The 9,937-nt window shown below is 38.1% G+C and overlaps 1 protein-coding gene across 1 annotated transcript; it reads right to left on the bottom strand.

Moving 5' to 3' along the window:
* Nucleotides 1–2,172: 2,172 nt before the first annotated feature.
* On the bottom strand, nt 2,173–6,850 carry egl (Egl_like_exo domain-containing protein). The gene has a single exon (XM_028311308.1). It carries the CDS (start codon nt 6,720–6,722, stop codon nt 4,143–4,145), a length of 2,580 nt encoding a protein of 859 aa, XP_028167109.1. The 5' UTR covers nt 6,723–6,850; the 3' UTR covers nt 2,173–4,142.
* Between the last annotated feature and the right edge of the window lie 3,087 nt (nt 6,851–9,937).

The following is a 9,937-nucleotide window of genomic DNA, read 5'->3' as shown; positions in this document are numbered from 1 at the left end:
CACTTTTTATAAGCTAAAGACATACTAGAATACAGCTTTGTTATCGAATGCGGTAATAACGATAACGTTAATCGATAACCTTAAAACACTATGATCTAGTCATAGAGGAATATTGAGAAGTCGTCAGCCTCATACAATACCATTCAAACGAATGGAATTCCTATATGGAAATCTATTCGCATAGTGCAGCTTAGGTATTTGTTTGCATTGCAATAAGTTAGCTTTATCTACACAAAGAGGAAAGATTTGATTGTATGTTGAAGCTCCGATTATTTGAAAAATCATTTTACATAAGAATCTTACATTATTTCTGCCGCATTGAGGCGGTATGAATTTCGCCTGGTCAGCTAATTTATAATAACTGCATCGAAATCTGCTTTTAGATTTATATCATTTTATTCGCTAGCTTCCTATGAGCTATATGTACCTATGAGATGCATAGGTACCTACGAATACTAAATAACTATTTAGTAATACACTATTGAGAACAGGTAGACCTATCCCTACATTTATGTGAATGAAGCAAATTCCAGTCTAGGTAGGTAAGAAAACATTTGCTTGTTTGTTGGTGTCGTTCGAATGTTCGAATGGTTGTCCATTCGAACCGAACCCAATTACCTACCTACTTACTTATTAGGTAAATTAATAGAAATGTAATGTAACGATATATTATCCTTCTTTGTTGTGTAACCGTGGTCACATTATTAAGGCGTCCACGTCGCGGGAGGCGGACACAGGGACACAGTTCTCCATCCACACGATCTCCCATCAGCTTCTTGCTGGCAGACTATGAAGCTGGTTCAGTCAGTTAGATTTAACTTGACGTAGACCAAAACTTCATTAAATTTTCACATGCATGGGGGATTGCTGGATTCCTAAAAATAGAGAGGAGTTTTTAAGAATTTTAACAGAAGGAATGAAGTAAAATTAAGCACCTACCTACTTACTTACCTAATAATAATAAGTGGGTAGGCTTACGTACTTACTTACTATTGAATTGGTTGACAACTGTGTCGACGAGCGTGTGAGATGGTTATGTAATTTGTAGGTCTGTCTCTTTGTGTGTGATCAGGAAGTTTATTCAGCTGATTTGAAATAAGTTCATTGTACAGACAAGTTCATTATTACTGACGTTAAGGAAGATCGTTATAATTCTGTGCTCACCGAGCAATAGCCGAATAAAAAGTTCATTCTAATTAGTATGCACCATTATAACTGCTTCGAATGTTGCGACAGCCCATAGTTAAGTACCTATTGCATATGAGGCGCGGTATGCAAACATTGAAGGTGCCAATACTTTCTAGCTTGCGGTTTTGCTGATATTCGACGTAGATTCCTAAGTACTAAGTACCCGTTCGCGCTAAGTTTGCCGGTCCGTGGAATGCGCGTCCCCTCCCCCAACCGCGATTAAAGGCAATTAGTTAGTGATTAAACGCAATTATTGTCTTATTTTACGCAAATACACAATTCTTATCAATATTAATAAATAAAAAATATTTTAAATATAGTTTGTTAAAGTTATATACGTTTCCCTTCGAGTGACGTCATATCGCCAGCGGCAAACTTAAAGCGAACGGATAGTACCTAATAACTACGGCCCATAGCTTAGTTGTTAAACGTTTCTCCACCCAGAGCTATCATCAGGTGGGGTAATAAAATCAAACAGTTAAAACATACAGGTCAAAATGAACCTCCGTTTTTAGATCGGTTACAAACGGTCAGTAACGTATTCTAAAGATCTTACTATTATTACCTACCTAATGGTAATCACTATGGACACTATGATAATATTTAGAAATGACATAAGTAATTAATTTATTCACAACAAAACCATCGCGTCCCTGAGTTCTTTCTCTTACCGAACCACCGACTTACCTATCCGGTTTGTGTGGACTTTTTTCAATGAATGGTATTTCTTTAGTTATTGATATTAAGTATTAACTGTTTTTAGACGAATATTGTAGAAGAAACTCATAATAGACGGTGCGATAACTTGATAACACCTACCAAATCTTCTACTATACTATTTTCTACCAGCAGTGATTGAAACAATTTTATTCCTACCCTCCTAAATTGTATCTGCTACGCACACAAAAATAAATTAAGCTTAATTGACCAAATATCTCATTTGGTATGAGAAGGAGATTTAAAACTGGAATCAAACAAATAAATTTTTACAACTTTTTATTATAATAAACATAAACAATGCGCAAATTAGTAAACTAACAATCTGCCACATTAAAAAGTATGTTTCTTCGTAAGCAATTATTAGACTCTGGTAAATAAACACCGAAACATGTTAGAAAAATATAACAGAAAGTTATCAAGCTTACATTGACTAACGATTATGATCATCTTACGAATAGTAAAATTAGTGGCACTGAAAACGTGTCCCGCCATACAAAAATGTATGCGGATACCTAATTCAAAAATTGTGCTGTTTGAATATAAGGCACAAGTATTTTTATTAAAAACAACGTCCAACTTTCAAAAAGTCATAAAATGATGGCCGAAAATTAAAATTTAGATAAATGCCAATATACGATTTTGACTTCCAATTAATTTATATACCTTTCAATGTGCAAATAAATAATAAAACTTGTAAAGTAAGTTATTAGTAAATGCATTAAGTTGCATTTTACTTATTAAAACTAAAATTAAGGGCTATTTTGTTTCAAAATAACTTTTGGATACAATACTGATAAAGAATACATAAGACGTACTATTATAAGCAACTTCTCAGCTACCAAACAAGCATAAAGCGTGGACATATCGCCTTGTTTCTCAAAACATTTATAATGTTAACATAAAAATAAACTATTCGAATGGATTCAACAGGCTTAGAAATATTCTCCATACCTAAGAAGCTACCTACATAGTTAAAAGTAACTTGAGAACAATTTTTCTAATCAGTGAACTATAAATTGTGCCACATGCTAATAAAAATACTAGATTTTCAGTCTATCGTTTGCGGCAGCGATTGTTACATAAATCGTTGCGTCTACTACTTCAAAAATTATCACTTTTTATAGTAACTTTCAATTTAATGGAACCTTGTTAAAGTAGAATTATTAATATAATTATTTGTAAAGTATAAAACATCGAATATTTCAATTAGCACGGGCATCACTAAGATATGCGACTGTGTAGACGGTACATAATTACATACTACTAAATACGTATAAAAAGTACCTACTATTTCACAATTGCTTCGATAAAGGCATTCGTCGGATATGACTTGAAGGCACAAAATTATTACTTTATAACCAAAGTTACATAAAACCATCCCTACCTTTCGTACTAACCGTATTAATCGCGACCACCTACTTGCAATAAACTATACAATTCCATATTCGTAACACAAATGATCCTCGACTCGTCGGAGCACCGAATCCGCTACAATATAAAACTTCTCTCAATAACACTCTAACCTTATACCATTTTAATATTCTTTAAAAACATGAATTAAATACTAATATACAACTAGACAATATTTTTGATAAATATGTTACAATAAAAACTTTATTGTATACAACTATTATTGCCATATTCGTAAAGTTCAGTGGCGAGAACCACTCAAACGATGCAACATCAATAAATAAGTATGTACAGGTGTTGCCTACTATCGGAAAGTACTCAACCCTTATCGTGATTTGGGATGTATAGATTATGCATGCTAATCAAAGTTTATCTTATTTACAATTCAAAACAGATCGAGAAAAAGGCCTTGAAATCTATCACATTTAAGTTTCTGTTACTTAACAGGCAATAGCCAACATAAATAAATTAATATAACACTGTTAACAGCAAATACTGTCTATTCCAGATGAAGGAATTAAAAGTAGCCGTTTATTATGCGAATTACTGTTGCATTTATTCGTATGTACGCGCTCGTCTTCGCTCAAATGAGCATATAGCGTAGGCGTACACTCGGCAATGCACGACCTCACAACACACTTAATTAATTCCATCTCGCGCTACCGCTACCGTACCCTCGGCAACTAGACCACGCGGCCTACAAAGTAACGGCCGCTGCTCGGGGGACGAACTTAAATGACTACAAAAACAAAATTAATCACGAAGAGTTCCGAAACTAAACTGTGGCACTCGGAAAATGGAAGTAGCTGTCGACCTGAGTATCATCAAGACATGTTGCCAATACCTGCGCGTTTGCCCATAGGCGACGCGTCCAGGATTCTTTCGTTGACTTTGTCCTCTTCCCTGAAATGAATCCTGGTGATTACGATGTCTCCTGTGCTGAGAGTCTGGGACGCGACCTCCGACTTTTTGGTCTCGCGATGGTCGTTACATTTCCCGTCTTCGTAATTGGAGTTATGGCATCGGCAGCAACAATTCTTTCTGTCGGCATCCCCTGCTCCTATGTTCAGAATTTGACTCAGGTTCGACCAATCTTTATTCTTGAGCAATGGCAGTGTTTGTTCCATGGTTTGTGAGAATTTGTCCTCCAACTCCCCACTGAGCGGCGCCACCGCAGAGAGAATTGCTTCGAGGCGGTTTATTTTCTCTACTTTGTCCATGCTTGTGTCTGACAGAATTTCGTCCATCATCTGCATTGACTCTGTGAGGCTTGGAGGCTGTGTTGAGTGTGGAGAAGAAATAGGATCGGACGGGTTCGACTCTAAGCTAGCCATCTCGTTTTCCCTTTCGTCATCTTCTGAATCAGAATCCTTTTCTTGTCCAATAGCTTCTAGTTTCTCTAACTTCTTAGATATCTTGTGACAACCTTTTAGTTTTTCCTTCTCTTCCTCAGTGAGCTCTAAATATCTGAGCAATCTGATTTCCCTGTTGCTCAAAACAATGTTCTTTGTTGACTCTGCTAGTTTCTGCTTCAATTCTCCTACTTCAGTGTTAATTTTTCTTTGCCTTTTGCGTAATTTTACTTCTGTGGGCTGGATGTGCATAAATACCTGTTCATTACTCAGTTCTTCGAACAGCTGTTGGTTTTCTGGTTTAATGTTGCTCGACATGTATGCATAAATAGCTGGGTTAACTAATGACAGGACATCAGAAGCAGCATAAATTATCATATCCTTTGTCAAAGGTCTCCGAGCCCAGTAACGTTGGTCTCTGCGGTACACATTCTTCAATTGTTCTTTCATGGGGTTCATGGGTGCATTGTATAATTCACATAATGCATTGAGACTAAGATTCTTGACTTTATAAACTGGCACACCCTGTTGCTGTAACTGCAATACAGCATGGGCTGCCTGAGTATCAAAAACGTTCTTGAGAACAATCTCAAACTGATTGTGTAAATTGACTGAGTCATTTCTGCAATCATGAATTATTTTTATAACAGTCTCGCTCTCAAGTAGGTCCTTAATCTTACCTTCTATAAGCATGCCTGGGCAAGCCATGATATCCAAAATGTAAACTTCACCATTCATAGTTGCAATCTGACACAGCGTCAGTACTCCTTTTAGGCCAAGGTTAATTCCTTCGCAGTCAAATGATACAATACTCTTTGCATTGCGTTTAGGGTTCATTATGCTTTCAATTAACGTAGCGCATTCTCTAACATTGGCAATGACTGTGGTGCATTGTAGCACTTTCTGACGCCACGCTTCACCCATGACATTATTTCTCAAACTAGGAGTACCATTTGTTTCTTCAGAGCGAGCGTTCAAATGGTTGTTGACTCTGTCCCTGACCATATTCTCTGCCAAATTTTTGATTACAATAGAATTGATCCTTTGCTTCAGCGTTTGATTTGCTATGTTTGCTTGTGGACCGCGGGGAGATTCTACAGGGCTGAGTATTCTGTTTGCGGGACTCTTCTTACCGTCAACGACATCTGAAGGGGTAGGGCTCACGACTATAGGCGGGGCTGGCGACACCGGCTTCTCCTCAATCACAGGCTTTGGTGCATCAGTCTTGGCTTTAGGTTTAGCGTTTAAATACATTACAGGAATTTTTGGTTTACTAATAAGTGTGACAAGGTTTGATTGGACATGGAAACTGTCTGAGAATATTTTGAGGAAAGCGCTCAAGTCAGCGGGCGATTTGAACATTTGATACCAGTACTCCTGGGGGAACCGTGACACGATCAAGTGGAAGAGCTGGTCGACCATGACGGGACCTTTAGCTTCGATACACTGCGCGACATAGTCCAATAACTGTTGGGCCGTGTCTGTATTGATATTGGGTACCGGGAGGTTGTGGAATTGTTCAGAGTTACTGTGTGCGTTACCTCTTCTGTGATTCTCACTGACTAGAACGACGTTGTCTTCGATTATCTGGAAAGTGTCCGGGTGCTTCATGAGGAACTCCTTGAACTCCTTGATGCGCTGGCCGGAGATGTGGCGGACCTGCGGCGAGGCCTGGCTGCGGTGGCCGAGCAGGCTCTTGATGGGCACCTCCGTGCCCTCGCCGTACTGGATCATCTTGCTCGCGAAGTAGTCCTTCGCCTCCTCGATGTAGTCGTTGTTGGACGACGCGCCAGCCCCGCTCGGATGCTTCTGGAACGTGTTGATATCGACATAGTCCCCGTCTATGTTGAACAACGCCGGGTACTGAGCCAGGAACTTCTTCAGCCCCGACTGCGACCCGCCAGCTATCTGCCGCATCTCCTTCGTGAACCCTTTGGCACCAAACTGGCAGGAAAGATCGTGCAACGTCCGAGGCTCGCCTTTGTCGAGCAGGCGCTCCACGAAAAACAACAGAGTGAGGTTTCTAGCGAGCTCATATTCCATTGATTCCATTTTCCTGCAGTTGGTGCCAATGTGATTTATCTTACACTAAATTTTTTCTACGTATATGTGTCACCCACAACACCATGAAATTTTTCTTTTCTATCCGCACCTGCACCAAAGAGAAAAGAGTGGAGTAAAGTGAATTGATTGCCATATAACTAAATTGAATTACCCACTAATGCTAATAAATATTTGCTCTGTGGTATTGTCATTATTGTACAGAATCAATTTGCAATGCAAAACGATTTATATTTTTATTTTATTTATTAGGACAATCAACAAGCCAAACGGAAATGAATTAGGTACTACGTACTATATACAGCCTTGGCCAAAAGTATTGAGCACCCCCTAAATACTGCTTATACGTGATAACTATAAAAGATACTCAAAGATATTTGATAAAAACCTTTCTTTGACAGGTTTTGAAACATAAACTCACGGCACAACGTGCAATAAAACACGTTTCGAGATGTTTAGCTATGATACTGTAGTATTGTTAGTCTTTGAAAAATCATAAAAAATCTTCTTCCGACCTCGCTGCTGAGTTATCAGCTGAAATTAATACGCCGATTTCTGCAAGAACAACTCGCAGAAGACTCCAAGAAGCTGGGCTTAAGGGCTATACAGCCAGAAAGAAGCCATGGCTCTCAGTAAAGACCAAAACAGCTCGTTACGAGTAGGCTTTAAAATACCAAACTTTTACCGAGGAAGATTAGAAAAATATTGTGTGGTCAGATGAATCAAACTTTGAGGTAAGTTAGCCAATATCATGTAATAACAATACGCGACAATAATATTATAAAACTATATTTGTAAAAATAAATATTGGACCGAAAAACACTTAACAAAATTTCGTTACTTTACGATTGTTGGCACACCTGGTGTGACATTTGTCCGTCGTCGAGTAGACGAAGAATTTACCCCGGAGTGTAAGGTACCTACCGTCAAACATGGCGGCGGCAGTGTGATGGTCTGGGGGTGCATGAGCGCCGCAGGAGTTGGGAAAATGTTTGTGTGTAAAGGACGCATGGACTCTACAAAGTACATAAACGTTCTTGAATCCGCACTTCTGCCCTCGTTTACAACACTTTTTGGTGACACCAACATGGAAAGCGTCAAATTCCAGCAGGATAACGCACCTTGTCACAAACGATGGCTTGGTTTAGTGACAATAACATCGAGCTGCTTGAATGGTCTGCCCAGTCACCAGACCTGAACCCCATCGAGCATTTGTGGGGTCTATTGAAGGACAAGGTCCGGCGCCATTGAATAAAAACAAAAGAAGACCTAAAACGTCGCTTGCGGGAAGAGTGGAACGCTTTAACATGTGACGATTGTAATAAATTAGTACAATCTTTACCAAAAATTACTTCTGCAGTAATTAAGGCAAAGGGTGGTCCAACAAAGTATTAATTTTTTGTTGTTAATAAACAATATAAAACTGTTAAAAACTGTTTTGATTCAGACACATGTATAATTCCTTCAAAATTAATAAATATCATGGGTGCTCAATACTTTTGGCCAAGGCTGTACATTTTTGAATGAGCTTCTTAATAAAAACAAATACAAAATGTGTTTTGATCAGTGGGTTGATTGTGAGTTTACATCAAATGCGCTCACTAGTGAGCTGAGCGCGTTTATAATCAGTGTTGCCAACGAAGTATCAAGCTCCCCACCAGAATTGACCTCTAAAACCACCAGAAATCCACTAATAAAAATCACACCATCGCACAGTGATTCGAGTAGAACAAGCTAGCTGGACAATATTATTTTTTTACTTTAATGGGTTTAATACACGCATTACTTACTTTTTTGTGCAATTTAAGATTAATTAGGCTTGTCATTATAATTATTATAGGTAGGTTTGAAAAAGAAAAAATCAAAGCTTTATATTATTTACAGTAATAAACTTGGCTATACAATTATATACAACAGGATCTTTATGGAAAAGGAGAGACATTATAGAAGACGGGAAAGGAATGTGTAAGGAAGAGAGTTCCCGAAGGAAAGCAGAGCGGTCAAAACTAGGACAGGAGAAGAAAATATGGTTGATAGTGCCTGAATCGGTGCCACACTCACAAGAATCATCATTAATGATATGGAGTCTTGCGAGGTGAGAGGGTGTACACGTGTGACCCAACCTCATGCGTATGATAGATGAAGAAACTCTCTTATCAAATTTCAACTTGAAAAACCAAGGCTTTGTAGGTATTTGTGGCTGAAGAAGTGAAAAAAGAAAGCCTTTTGATTTGCAACTAATTTCCCAATCCGATTGCCAGGAAGAGTTTAAAGAAAGTTTGGGCAATGCTAGGAGATCATGACAATAACTCTGATAGGGAAACAAATCTCCACAGGAGACCGCCTCATTGGCAAGACGATCTGCAATTTCGTTACCTCTTATCCCACAGTGACTAGGAATCCAGGCGAAACAAACATTCAGGCCAAGTGAAATACATTCATAAAATAACTTTCTAATGTCATATATTACAGGGTACTGGTTTCTGGATTTAAAAGGAAATTGATTTAAAGCTTGAAGTGCGCTCATGGAATCCGTAAAAATGACAACATTTTTAAATCTATAGGTATTGTCATTATTGTACAGAATCAATTTGCAATTAGAGATGGGTTTCCACCCGGGTAAAAACCCACATGAGGGTAAAAACCCAACAAAAACCCGTTTCATTCCACCCGTGGGTGTTTACACCGGGTGAAAACAAATAATTTTATAATTATTTCAATTGGTATCTTTTCTTTATTTTTATTGAATTTTTCTCATTTAAGTTTATTGATTAATAAGTAATAAGTCAAATTTAACACTAATATGCATTTATATCGTGGCCAAATTAGGCCAGTAGAATTAAACACAAAAATTGATTAAATCGGAAATAATTCCTACAAAAGATTTTTTTGCTTTAATGGCTTCATTGGTTGCCCATTAAGACTCTCCTAAGTTTTCGACTTCGACGGAGTTGTGCTTAAGTGGTGGGGGCCCCCGAAAGGGGAGTTTTTTNAATGAGCGTGAACGAAAATTGTGACTTTAGGAAAGGGTACTCAGGGAATCCCGATAATAATTTATTGTCATTTTTCTTAGGTCTCTTTACTCGCTAGCTCGAACAGTGTTGCCTGCACGATGAAATTAAACTCCAAAAACGATACGAGTGGACCATATAATCGTTATTCCAATGTTTAAGAAAAAAAAGCTTTAATTCTTAAATTCCACTAGA

Source organism: Ostrinia furnacalis, unplaced genomic scaffold, assembly GCF_004193835.3.
Source record: "Ostrinia furnacalis isolate ACB-3 unplaced genomic scaffold, ASM419383v2 OfSCF0219, whole genome shotgun sequence".
In the NCBI taxonomy this organism is placed as follows: Eukaryota; Metazoa; Arthropoda; class Insecta; order Lepidoptera; family Crambidae; genus Ostrinia; species Ostrinia furnacalis.
Note: the sequence above shows the minus strand (reverse complement) of the source record. Positions and strands in the feature narration are given on the sequence as shown.

Excerpts from the sequence above, each read along its gene's own strand:
- egl (XM_028311308.1), bottom strand. The coding sequence starts at position 6,722 with ATGGAATCAATGGAATATGAGCTCGCTAGAAACCTCACTCTGTTGTTT.